We start from the raw sequence: 12717 nt of genomic DNA, 5'->3' as shown, positions 1-12717 counted from the left end.
CTCCTGATCTGTTCGCAACCTCAGCTGTGAAAGGACCCCAGGTAGGACGCCAGCGGCACTCAGCCCCCCACTTTCTCGGCGGGGAAATGTCGAGCATCTGCACTCTGGGTGTGGAAGTGTGTCTGGCAATGTTAAAAAACTAGAAAAGCCAGACAAGCTCAAGTGTCGCGTGCTTCTACTTGTGTAGGAACAGCTGGGTGGCCGGAGGTGCCCTGTACATGATGTACTGAGCACAGACAGCCAAATGCCTAACAACCCAAATGCCCATGGACATCCCAACAAACTGTAAATCCTTTTCAAAACCAGTTACCTAAGAAGAACGTCTGTGACGTTGAGAACTCCCACAGGATCTGGGTAATGTCTGCCCATCCTGTGTGAAGCATGCGGATGCTTCACTGGGACAGCTGCCTCCACCTATAGTGTGCACGCATGCACACACTCACACACGGAGGACAGTCAGGCACCAACACCAACGCATGCACACACACACGGAGGACAGTCGGGCACCAAGGCATGCACACACACACGGAGGACAGTCGGGCACCACAGGGATTCTTTGCTGAGGGATTCCAGCTGATTTCCCTTTTGTTCTTTGTTTATTTATGTTGCTTTTTCAGAAAATAGTTTATTTCCAAAGTAATGCGTACCAATGGTGAGCACTGTGCACAGGTGGACGAGAGTGTAGGGTTATACTTGTTTGAATGGGAAAAGACCTGCGCCGACGATCAGTACAGTAGCTTGATTAGCTCGGGCTGCCATCACCACTGTGAACCTCCTTTTGCCCGCCCTGCGTACCCTTGTGTGACTGCATCCTACCTCCTGATAGGGGCACAGGAAAATGGTTCACAGTAGTTGCCTCTGGGAGGGAGAAAGTGGACCTTGGTGGGAGGGACACTTGCTTATATTGCCCACTTATTAGTATTCATGTCATACAGGGTGGGGCAAAAGTAGGTTTACAGCTGTAAGTACATGAAACAGTGTATTCTTGTGTTATTATTAATTAGTGTATTATTTTTCCACATGAACAACTTTAAACCTACTTTTGCCCCACACTGTATATCAGGAATGCATTCCAGGTCACTGAGTGTCGTCCATGCCGTCCCCGTGGTCCTGGGATGAGCCAGGTCAGGGCATGGTCAGTCCCGAGGGGCCGCCTGGGGTTCAGGCCTCGCCCCTTCCCCGTGTCCTGGCCGCGGCTCAGCGCCCCCTCTCTGCTTCGCTGCAGCTGCAGAAGCTCCTGCTCGCCACTTCCTACCCAGCATCAAGCTCTGAAACCCAGAAGGAAGGGACACCCTGGCGCCGGGCTGGCCTCAGGTCCAAAAGTCAGCGGCCTTGTGTCAAGGTATTTTTGTGCTTGCCCTAAAACATCCTCCACCCCCCACCCCCAGGCCCCAGGTGGCCCCTGGGGATGTGCAACCTTGAGTTCTTGTTAGGGGTTTCAAGTTCAGTCAGCTTTGAGTTTCCCTCCGTGCTCCTCACACAGTCCTGGTACTGTGTGCTGGGTGCTTCTCGAGACCCAGGCAGTCTGGGGTTCTAGAAAGAGCCTCGGACACTGTTGTACACACCCGTGTTCTAGGCACTGTGTTAGACACTGAATTAGAGCAGGGACAAGGAGGATATGGCCTGTCTTCGGTGGGCGGGGGGGGGCTTCCTCTAATGGGGAGATAGCCCGAAACACTGCATCTCACGGTTGTGGAGACTGAGCCGCTAAGCTCCTTGGTGAGCCGGCTCTTTGCTCTCGGGGAGGCTAGGAAGTGCCCCAGGGATGTGAGACACACCCGACAGCCCTTCTGGCCCCAGTGAAGTGGCAGGTGCACTGCAGGGAATCGGGAGCGGAGAAGGCTGGTGAGAGCCGTGGTCTGGGGCCCGACTGCCGAGGGCCCCGAATACCTGGCCGAGGGGCCTTCCCTTTATCTGATGGGCACTGGGAAGCTGTTGAATTTTTCTTCTTTTTATTTTTTAACAGCTTTATGGAGGTGCCACTTACCTATACAAGGCACCTGTTTTAGAAGTACGATCCAGTGATTTTTAGTAAGTTTACAGTCGTGCAGCCACGACCACAGTCCGGCTTTAGAGCATTTCCCCCGTCCCGGGGAGACCCCCGGCGCCCCCATTTACCGTTAATCCATGTTCCCGTGCCTGCCCCCAGCAACCACTAATGGACTTCCTGGCGCTCTCACTGAAGGCTGGAGTGTGGGCGTGGGGTCCAGTCAGAGCAGGGCTTTGCTGTGAACCTGGAAGGGGCACAGTCCGTGTAAGGAGGCCGATCGTTCCTTTGTTCCCCATCGCTGAGCACAGTCAGGTGCCAGGCTTTGTGCTGGAAGCTGGGGGAAAATGGATAAACCCTGGCAATTTTTTAGACCCTTGCTGAGCCCAGTGGGCAGCTGCGGGGGTGGTGCAGAGGGAAGGAGCAGTGGGGGCCTCCCACCTCACTCTGGCCTCCTTCCCTCCGCAGATGGACAGCATCCAGGAGAAGAAGGCCCCCGTGATGCAGTCTCAGAGCCGGAGCTGTACAGAACTGCACAAGCACCTCACCTCGGTGCCATCCTGCCTCCAGGCTAAAGCCCGCTCCCCAGAGAGGGGCCTGCAGTCGACAGCCCCCCTGAGTCCTCGGCTCCCTGCCAAGGACAATGAGGAGCCAGTAAAGGACTGCTCAAGCCCCCAGCCAGCTCCATCCTCTCCCCAGGACTCCCCAGCACCCGGCAGGGCAGGCCCCAGTGCCCAGGTTTCCCCGGAGGACATGCAGGCGATGGTGCAGCTTATTCACTACATGCACACCTACTGCCTCCCCCAGAGGAAGCGGCTCCCACAGGCCCCAGAGCCTGCCCCTCAGCCCTGCAGCCACCCCTCCAAGCAGGTCCAACCCTGGGCCCGGTCTCAGCACCCTGCCAGAGCTGCCTGGGCTGAGTTTTCCATTCTGAGGGAACTTCTGGCTCAAGATGTCCTCTGTGATGTCAGCAAACCCTACCGCCTGGCCACGCCTGTCTACGCCTCCCTCAGGCCCCAGCACAGGCCCAAGGACAGCCAGGCCTCCCCTGGTCTCCTGTCCCCCGCGGAGGAGGTGAGGATCTCGGCTTCACCCCGGAGCACCGGGCCTGGTCCCAGCCTGCGCCCTCTGCGGCTGGGGGTGAAAGGTCATGTCAGCCGGTTGGCCAGGCAGAAGCAAGAGGAGGAGGAGGAGGAAGAAAAGGAAGAGGAGGAGGAAGACGAGTGGGGCTGGAAAAGGCCGGGCCGAGGTTTGCCGTGGACCAAGCTGGGAAAGAAGCTGGAGAGCTCCGTGTGCCCTGTGCGGCGTTCCAGGAGACTGAACCCTGAGCTGGGCCCCTGGCTGACCTTCACCGATGAGTCCCTGGTCCCCTCAGAGCCCCAGGGAGCTCTGTCCTCACCGCATCTGGCTCCGGACGCCTACGACACAGGGCGGGAGCTGGGCGGCCCCAGGAGCGAGGATGGTAGCCAGGACCGGCAGCAGCTCCAGGGACCCCAGGTCCCGGCTCTGGAGAGCCCCTGTGAGGGTGGGTGTGGGGACACAGACGAGGACCCCAGCTGCCTGCGGCCCCCTGCCAGAGGTAGTCGGAGGTCGTCTTCGGGAGAGGGGGCGGGGTGGGACGTGGTGAACCTCCTCGTGCTGAGAGGCGGGACTCCCACACCGGGCGGGCAACTTTCCTCTCTGTGCAGTGGGCTGGTTGGGCGGACCTTCGGGAATTACCCACACATCTCTGAGTTTCCCATCATGCATGGGCCAGGTCCCACTTAATGAACAAGGAGTGAGGTGTCTGCCTTGATGGGGCTTATGATTTGGTGGGGAGCACAGGTGATCAAAAAGTAAGCAAAAAAGGAAGATAATTGCATATTGTGATAAGCGCCCCAAAGAAGACTTTGTGGGTGACGGTGTGACAGGAAGTGTGTCTGTAAACTCAGCTCCACGATGAAGGTGAATTTTAAGTTAACAGTAGTCATGGTAATAGTGACAGTTATCTCTCATGCACTGACTGTGCCAGGTGCTGGTCTAACACTGATTGTCCCCGCCAACTCCTCACGGGAAGTGGGTGTGGTAGGTTCTGTTAGAATCTCTGTTTTAAGACACAGAGATATCTAGTGAGCCCTCAGCTAGTTAGTCCTGCCTCTGACGTGGTAGAACCCACCGCCACTGGCCTTCCGCCAGATTCTCCCCGCTGTACTACACTGTGTGGCCAGGAGGGGTCGCCCTTGTACCTATCTGCTCTTTCTGCACAATGGAGATCTTCCCCAGTTCATGTTGCCGAGAGCCTGGGAATGCAGATGGCTTCGGGTTGTTCCTGCCCTTCCCTAAAAATGGCAGAGGCTATTGGGTCACATGCCTAAAGGGAGCTGTGGTTGGTACCAGTGGAAGTTGGGGTCTCCTCCTGAGGGAAATGTTTGCTTATGGTGCCATGTTGAGGAATCTTAACTTTTTTCTCTTTTTCTTCTTTTCAGACTCTCCCAGGTGCCTCATGCTGACCTTGTCACAAAGGTAGATTTTGGAAGTGATTGGCTTATTATTCTATGAGCCTTTGTGCTGTTGGGGGCCTGGGTGGTTCATCAGCCCTGAGCCTGGCCCTGTCTCCACACCTGTGTCCTCTTTGCCTGGGGGGGTCCTCAGAGCTGGACTCCCTTAGAAGGGAGTTGTTATCAGAAGCTCATCTCTGGGCCAAGGATGGGGCATCGAGGCCTCAGCCATTCTGTAAGCCGTCCCCCTTCAGGATCAGGCAAGGAGTTCTTTTCTCAACAGGGAAAAGCTGGAAATGCTGTGTAGCCTTGGGCAAATCTATCTCCCTCTCTGTTCCTCAGGTGCTCAATCTGTAAAATAAGGAGGCTGGCCATCCTTGTCCTCTCTCCATTCTCCAGCAAATCTCTCTTGCAGATTTGAGCTCCTCTAAAAGCCAAGATGGGAGGGGTCCCTAGCAAATTCTCTCCAGGCCTCACTTCCATGGGCAGCAGAACCAGGGTCTGTCACAGTGTCCCCTTGCCCTCCTTGCATGCTTGGGCAGGTAGGGCCTGCTGCTGACTGGCCTCTTTCCTTTCTGTCCTCCCCGCTCCCACCAGTGACCCTCCTTTTGGCAAGAAGAGCTTTGAGCAGACCTTGACGGTGGAACTCTGTGGCACGGCAGGTGAGCCAGGGGCTCAGCTGTGGGGTGCCTTTAGGGGAGCTGGCACGACACCCAGCAGCAAGTCCGCCACAGCAGGCAGCCCCTTGGGCAGTGATGGGTGCCGCGTTGAGCTATCCGTGCACTGCGGCACAGGCTGTGCTGAGTCTTGAAATAGGTACCAAGGGTGTTACAAGGAGGAGAGTCAGGGGCCGGCTCAGCCATTCAGCTGCCAACTGGCCTATGAGCTGACACCGGGTCAGAAAAGACAGAACCACACACATCTTCCCCAAAGGAGTCTGCACTCTCACGTAGGGGGCAGACTCACCCCGTGATGACTGCTGTGTTGTTCTCACTAGTTCCGAAGTATGCACTAGAGCTCTGGAAATACAGAGTTCAGGGGCCAGGGAGGCAGGAGTGGGGCCTGGGAGGATTTGCAGGGCACCCAGAGCAGAGGACATTCGAGCAGGATGAATAGGAGTTGGAGAGACAGAGAAGGGGAAGGGTCTCCCTGGCAGCAGAATGAGCAAAAACATGGAGGAATGAGAAAGGGCAGGTGCCCTTGAGGAGACTGGGCACCTGGTGCTTGTGACGTGGCCAGATGGGGTGGGGGGGGCGGTCAGGAAAGAGCACCCAGGGAATGCCAGGTAAAGGGGGTTGGCCTCGATCCTGTAGACTTTGGGGGCCCCAGAGAGGAAGCGCTCTGTGGCTTCATACCCAGTTCCCTCTGGTGCACAGGGGAGGGTGGAGGCCAAGGACAGATGCAGGGACACTAAGGACACTGGTGATCACACCCAGATTGGAGGCAGTTGGGAGGAGGGTGAGCAGGTCTTGTCGAATGCCTGGTTGTGGTGCAGGAAGTGATCCTGGAGGCTTCAGCTATCGTCGCCAGGCTACAGAAGGGATGGCAAATGGCTTCCATCACATATCATCTCCAAAAAGATGGATGGCGGACTCTGCAGTCCCAGGCTCAGCCAGCACTGCAGTAACTAGCGACACCTGCTGCTCATTGAGTTTGGAGAGTGGGGTCGACCTTTGCCCTCCCAAACTAGAGTTTCAGTGTCTTGCAAAGAAGGGGTCTGCCTCCACCTCATACATTTCTCCTCTTGCGCGGGTAGGACTCACCCCACCCACCACGCCTCCATACAAGCCCACAGAGGAGGACCCCTTCAAGCCCGACATCAAGCACAGCCCGGGCAAAGACATAGCCCCCAGCCTCCCCACCCCAAAGAGCCTCCAGCTTGGGGATGCCACAGGGGTGGCCCACAAGCTGCCAAAGAAGACCCCAGAGCGGAGTGAGCTCCTGTCCCACCTGCGTCATGCCGCAGCTCAGCCAGCCTCCCAGGCTGGCCAGAAGCGCCCCTTCTCATGTTCCTTTGGAGACCACGACTACTGCCAGGTGCTCAAGCCAGAGGGTGCCCTGCAGAGGAAGGTGCTGAGGTCCTGGGAGCCAGCTGGGGTCCACCTTGAGGACTGGTCGCAAGGTGCCCCGCAGGCCGAGGCACAGGCCTCGGGCAGGGAGGAAAACAGCAGCTGTGGGGCACGTGTACCCCTCAAGGACGGTCTGCTGCTGAGAGACCATGAGATCCGCGCCAGCCTCACCAAGCACTTTGGGCTCCTTGAGACAGCCCTGGAGGATGAAGACCTGGCCTCCTGCAAGAGCCCCGAATATGACACTGTCTTTGAGGACAGCAGCAGCAGCAGTGGCGAGAGCAGCTTCCTCCTGGAGGAGGAGGAGGAGGAGGACAATGATGAGGACTCGGGGGTCAGCCCCTCTCGCTCTGACCACTGCCCCTACCAGAGCCCGCCAAGCAAGGCCAGTCGGCAGCTCTGTTCCCGCAGCCGCTCCAGCTCTGGCTCCTCATCCGGCCGCTCCTGGTCACCAGCCATCTGCCGGACGTTCAGGTACGGGTGGGCGGCCGCAGGAGGGACATCGGCACCTGAGGACCTCAGTCCCCAGGGTGCTGGACAAGGGAGGAGCTTTGAAACGAGGTCTGCTTTTCCTTGTGTGGCCCAGGCCCTGGTTAGAGGCCTGAAGGTGGTCTCCTGGGGGAGTCGTGGGCAAGTCCTGGAGGGGAGCGAAGCCTGCTGAGTGACAGTTGGGAGTGGCCCACACCTCCTGGCCTCGGGAGAGGAGCAACAACGACTCTCTGTCACTTGGGGCCTTATGCCTAAATGAACTTACTTATTCATCTGTTTTCTGTTTATGTATTTGCAAAACAGATAGGTTTTTGAGGAGACATATGCATTCCCTCACAGTTTAATACCTATGTGACACATGTACACCAAAAGGAAAATCAGCGCAGTTCTATTGTGTGTTCTGAAAAATGCCTGGGTTTAAAGCAGCAGGAAGGCCTGTTCCGATTTCTCCATGCTGCTGAGCTGCACAACTGCGACTTTCCACAGTCAGCCGCCCCCGCTCTTTTATCTTTGCGTGGGGATGACTCAAAGATGCGTCATGAGCCTGTTCGCTCATCCCATCTTTGCTCGATGAACCAGACTGCAGAGGGAGCCCGTCCAAAGGTCAGCGGGGGGCTGGGCAGAAGGAATAGAGGTTTGGCATATTTTGCTGGAGACAGGTTGCTTCTCTCCCTGATCCCAGCAGGACCTTCCTGGGGGAGGCCCGAGGCGGATTGGTACAGGTCCTAGACGCTCTGCCTGAGGTGCACCCAAGTGACCACTAGATGGTGCTCTTGGCTCTAGAGCAGTGCCGCTGAGTCACCTGGAGGGCTGTGAGCAGCTGAAGGCTGGACCCCACCCGCTGAGCAGCTGATACTGTAGGTCTGGTGGTGGGGCAGATAATTTGCATTTCTCTCGAGTTCCCAGGTGATGATACCCAGAGTCGCCAGAGTGTGACTCTGAGAACCAGAAGTCAGTAATAGAAAGATATCTTTTCTTAGAAAAATTCAGCGTTCTATTTACATATCTACACCAAAGCTCTTAATTGTTTGAAAATCTGATTAAAGCAAAGGTTCCTCCTCCATTAAAGTGTGCACAGACATCTAACTTGGCCTACAACTTGAAGGGACTCCCAGACACTGAAGATTAGAAGCCTTGGACTATGTACTCAAAATGAGTTCTCCAGCGATTTCTCTAAAAGCCCTTCTGTGTGATACACAGGATGATCAGCAGGAACTGTCTTCTGTCAGACCTTGCTGAGCTCTCTTTCCAGTTCCATTCCTTTTTCCCAAGGGGTTGCTGGGAGCTAAATGACTCAGGTTCACTCTAGGCAGTTTCTCTGCAGCATTCACCCAGAGACCACCGAGGTTCTCTTCCTGCTGAAACCCATCCCTTAGGGTTTGGGAGAAACCCCATCCACAAGTCAGCGCTGCCCAGCCTCACCTCCCCCATGACAGGTCCGGGGGTGCTTAGGTAGGGCTGGCAGTCACAGGTTGGCTGGCGAAGCCTGGGGAGCCTCTCTCCAATCATCCATGACTTCTTTTACTCTTTTTGCTTTTGGGCCAAGTTCAGGCTCAACTCTTTGAGTTCACTGGAGAAAATTCATTGGTTAACTCAGTTCCTACTTGGCTGCCTGGCAGAGCTCAGCACCTGGTAAGCCTGAACAGCTAGTTATCAACCTTCTCCAGAGCCACCTTCCTTTTCCTGTGCTACCCAACATCAGTCAACAGGAAGCGTTTTGAGATGGTTTAACAATACAAACCTCGAGGCCCATGGTACCTTTCCATCACTCTCAGCTCTTCAGGGGAAACTGCCAATTCCGTTGTAAGTGGATGACGATACTATTTTTGTATAATGCTTTAGCACTTTAAAATGTACAGGCCACGTCCCTGTTTGAGCTTTGCAGATGCACTTATGAGGGCGCATCTGCTTCTTATCCCCATTTTATAGATGAAGAAGTGGAGGCTCCAAGAGGTTCAATAGAAATAACATAGCAAGTAGTTGTTGAGCAGTTCCTGAGCTCAGCAGTTATAGGCACTTTCTGACTTGGTCCTCACAAAGGGCTGAGGAGGTGGATACCTTTGATTGTCCCTACTTTACAGATGAAATGAGACTGAGAGGGTGTAAGGGCACACAGCAGGGATGTGGTAGAGCCAGGGTGCCAGCACAAGCTGTCCAACTCGGAGCCCTGCTCTTATACTCTGTGCTGTGTTGTGTTCCCAGGGACGTGGACAGTATGTGGCAGAGCTGGGCCACGGCCACACCTCCCATGCCATGTCCCCTCCGGAGGAGAGGGCAGCGTGCAGGCAGGCTTGCAGCCGCAGGCATGCGGCACCTATGGGCCTTCTCGGGCGGTGCGTCTGGACGAGTAGCCTGAGAGTGGTACCGGCCATGGGGCTGTGATGGCCAGGGTTCTGGGCCAGGCACTAACCACTAGAGGGCAGCGGTCTAGAGTCAGCAGACCTCCTTTTTCCTCTGGGTTCCCGCTTTCTGGCTTTCGCAAATCCCATACTGAACCTGAGCTTCAGGGTTTTCATCTGGAAAATGGAGAAACGTGAGACCTCATCAGGGTTGTTTTCAACAGTTCAAATATGGGAATGAGGTGGAAAGGCCTTTCTATTCCTAAAGTCGTAGGATGGCCGGGTTTGGAAGGTTGTGATGGTTCAGCTGTGTGGTGGTTCCCGGCACTCTAGCCCCAGAAGGTGGCAGGAGGTGTGTGGCAGTGTTCAGCCGCGCGCATGGTGCTGGCTGTCACTGGTGGGGGTGGGGGTGGGGTTCTGACAGTTACGCCCTCACGAGCCGGTCCAGAGAGAAGCGTCCCTTCCCCTGGGAGCGGCTCTGACCCCTCCCCATGTGGTCCCTCGGAGAGTGAGTGCCTCTGCTTTGCTTGTTCACTGACAGATGTGAGAGCAGAGGGCCGTGTTCAGACGGAACGCCAAGCGTCCGGCATGCCAGGAAGCAGCGGGAAAGAGCTATTGTAAGTGACCTGGGGCCCTGGAGCCCAGAGCCAATGGGAGCCAGCAAGGGTGTAGGAAGGGCCAGGACTTGGTCGGCCCGAAGCCCTTTGAGGCTGGCTTGTGACCTACAGAAGATAATTATATTTCTCTCATTTCAAAAAGCACAAGGGTCACCAAAGGGCGTCAAAGGTGGCACCGTGCAAAGTGACGGCGAGGGACTGGCTGTGATGCGTGCAGTTGTTGGTGATTTCGGGCACAGCATCAGGGGCTCCGGCAGAAGGCAGGCCGTGGCAGGGGGAGCAGAGCCGGGCCGGCCAGGCCACACGCCAGCCCCACCACCACCTCCCGTGTGCCCTTGGGCATGTGCTTCAGCTTCCCAGAGCCTCAGTTTCCTCATCTGTACACAAGCGAGTTGGGCCTTATGCTTTCCAAGGGTCAGATTGATTAGGTCTAAGGAGCCAGGAGACCCCATCTCTTGCTCCCCACTCACCTCCCTGATCTTCCACCAGAGAGAGTCCACGGGCCCAGCCCTGCCTGGTGAACCTAGTGCAAAGCACCTGCCCCACAGGGAACATTAACCAGGAGGCTGCCGGGGGTGGGTTGGGGTGCAGCCAGCCCCTCCACTAGAAAGGAGGGAAGGAATAGGAAGACGGAAGCACAAAAAGGCAGATAGATTCTCACTTTGTTCCTTTCCCGTGGTAGATGCTTTCGGGGGGGGGGGGGACCGGGGGGATCACATAGAGTGTGCCTGCTGCAGAGGTACAGAGCTCGTCTGCAAGCAGGCTGTCATGGAGCATCTTAGAACCTGTGTGTGACCATTCAGCAGTTGTGGCGTGCCTGGCACTGTCCTAAGCCCTGGATAACGACAGTGAACAAGACAGATGAGCTCCACTCCCCTGATCGGGCAGCAGGGAGAGGGAGAGAGACAACAGGCACATAAACAGGGAACAGACGCTGTAATTACAGACCAGGAGAAGCGCTGTGCGAGAATTCACATCACAAGGTCAATATCTGGCTCTTTTCACTGTTGGGGAGGATGTATTTGTACGCGGTCTGGCAGCAGGGGAGGGGGAGCTGCACCCTGAGGGACGAATGGTGCCGGCCAAGCAAAGATTTAGAACAATGGGGCCGAGTGCGGGGAGGCCGGGGGAGGGGACTCCTGCTGGAGCTTCACTGAGTCGCACCCCGGTGTGAGATGCACAGTCCCCAGACTGCTGACAGCACGGCCCTGCCCTGGACACAGGCCTTCCCTCCCTCCTCCCTGCCATCTGTGGTGTGAGATGGGATGGCTCCAGAATCACTGGCCTTGACCTATTCCCACAGAAAGCCTGTCCCTGCCAGAACATGCCAGCATCGCCCGTGGGAACCCAGGTTCCCAGGTTCCCAGGGACATGGCAGAGTTTCTCCAGCAGGTCACAGTGACTCTTCCCAGGGCAGTGGCTTTAACCAGACACAATCGTGGATGGGAGGTTACCACTGGGCTTCCCCCACCCCTGCCCTCTGCTGGGATTTTCTAGGGGACCTCAGGCATGGCTCCAAGCTCACCTGAAGATGGCTTTTGTCTCAGTGTGTGCACACTGCCCTGGGCAGAACCAAGGATAATGTTGGCTGCAGTAGCCCTGTGTCCTCTGCCCCATTGCTTTCCTTCCAGCCGCCTCTATAACCTACCTGCTGAGGCTGGTCCACTACCACCTTGCCTTTCCACCCCAGCACCTCCCTACTACCCATAAAAGTCTCAGACTCAAAACAAGTGTGGAAGCTACTGTGTTCTCCGTTATATTAACAGTGATGAGCCTCATTTCCTTCAAGGAAGCAATTGCTCCTGCTGGGGTGGGGGGTCAGTTCCCCATTCAATGCCCTGCTGCCCCCTTCTGCAGTGGGACAGGCCCTCTGGGATAGCGACGGTCACTGTCCTCTCTGAGTCCACCCCCAGCTGGTGTCACTCAGCCAGGCGTCATGGACTGGGGATGAAGAATCCATGGGAGCCAGACAGTGACTGGGTCCCCTCTGTGTCCCCTTCTCGAGCAGGGCGAAGGCCGAGTGGTATATGTTCAGAATCTCTCCAGCGACATGAGCTCCCGCGAGCTGAAGAGGCGCTTCGAGGTGTTTGGCGATATTGTGGAGTGCCAGGTGCTGACAAGAAGCAAAAGGTGAGTGGAGTCGAGCTCTGGCAGAGGAGGCAGGTTGGGAGGAGCGGAGGTCCCCACCCTGGGCCGGCCACACAGACAATGCCCTGGAAGGTTTGTGGAACAAAGAGGACGAAATCCACAGCCTGGATGTGGAGAAGGACCAGGATCATGCGGCCCAATAGCAGCAGCCAGTGCACCGTCGGTTTGCCGAGTAGCAGTCAATTTCCATCATTCTCTTAAGCTTCCCAGCACTGTGCCTGTGACGTACGCACTCACTCTTTCTCTGGCTGTTCTTTCCCGGGAGCTCAGACAAATCGCTGAGCAGATCCTCTGTGGCAGAGCCGCAGCCGCAGCCCCACGTCTGCCTCTGCCTGCTTCAGGCTCTCCACTCCTGGAGCTGGCGCAAGGCAGCAAACAGCCCCTGGTGGTTAAAGGCGCGCGTGCATTAGGACCTCCCCGCGCTGCAAGCCCCAGGTTGCTCGCGCCCCTCCATTCCTCTGCAGCAGCCACTCCCAGACCTTCCACTCTCTTGGGCAGCCTGGTGTTTTCTCACTCACCTGGGGAAGCAGCATTCCGTCTGTCAAGGAATAGGTCGTATATAAATACACAGTTTAGATGTCATAAACGTTG

General features: G+C 56.5%; 1 protein-coding gene across 5 annotated transcripts in view; it reads left to right on the top strand.

Moving 5' to 3' along the window:
• Positions 1-12717, top strand: part of PPARGC1B (PPARG coactivator 1 beta) — a 100697-nt gene that overhangs the window by 77580 nt on the left and 10400 nt on the right. For 2 of the 5 annotated variants that reach the window (XM_037161929.2, XM_037161932.2), the window contains exons 4-10: positions 1226-1342; positions 2456-3566; positions 4453-4489; positions 5062-5126; positions 6221-7007; positions 9903-9978; positions 11987-12108. In XM_037161929.2, the coding sequence (XP_037017824.2) occupies positions 1226-1342; positions 2456-3566; positions 4453-4489; positions 5062-5126; positions 6221-7007; positions 9903-9978; positions 11987-12108 (2315 nt within the window). Of the gene's footprint in view, positions 1-1225; positions 1343-1954; positions 2032-2455; positions 3567-4452; positions 4490-5061; positions 5127-6220; positions 7008-9902; positions 9979-11986; positions 12109-12717 lie in introns of those variants that run through there. The other 3 variants (XM_037161930.2, XM_037161934.2, XM_037161933.2) reach the window with 3 other exon arrangements.

The sequence above is a fragment of the Artibeus jamaicensis genome, unplaced genomic scaffold (assembly GCF_021234435.1).
Source record: "Artibeus jamaicensis isolate MK-2021 breed Jamaican fruit bat unplaced genomic scaffold, CSHL_Jam_final contig_432, whole genome shotgun sequence".
Classification (NCBI taxonomy): Eukaryota; Metazoa; Chordata; class Mammalia; order Chiroptera; family Phyllostomidae; genus Artibeus; species Artibeus jamaicensis.
This window is presented reverse-complemented; position numbering and strand designations above follow the sequence as displayed.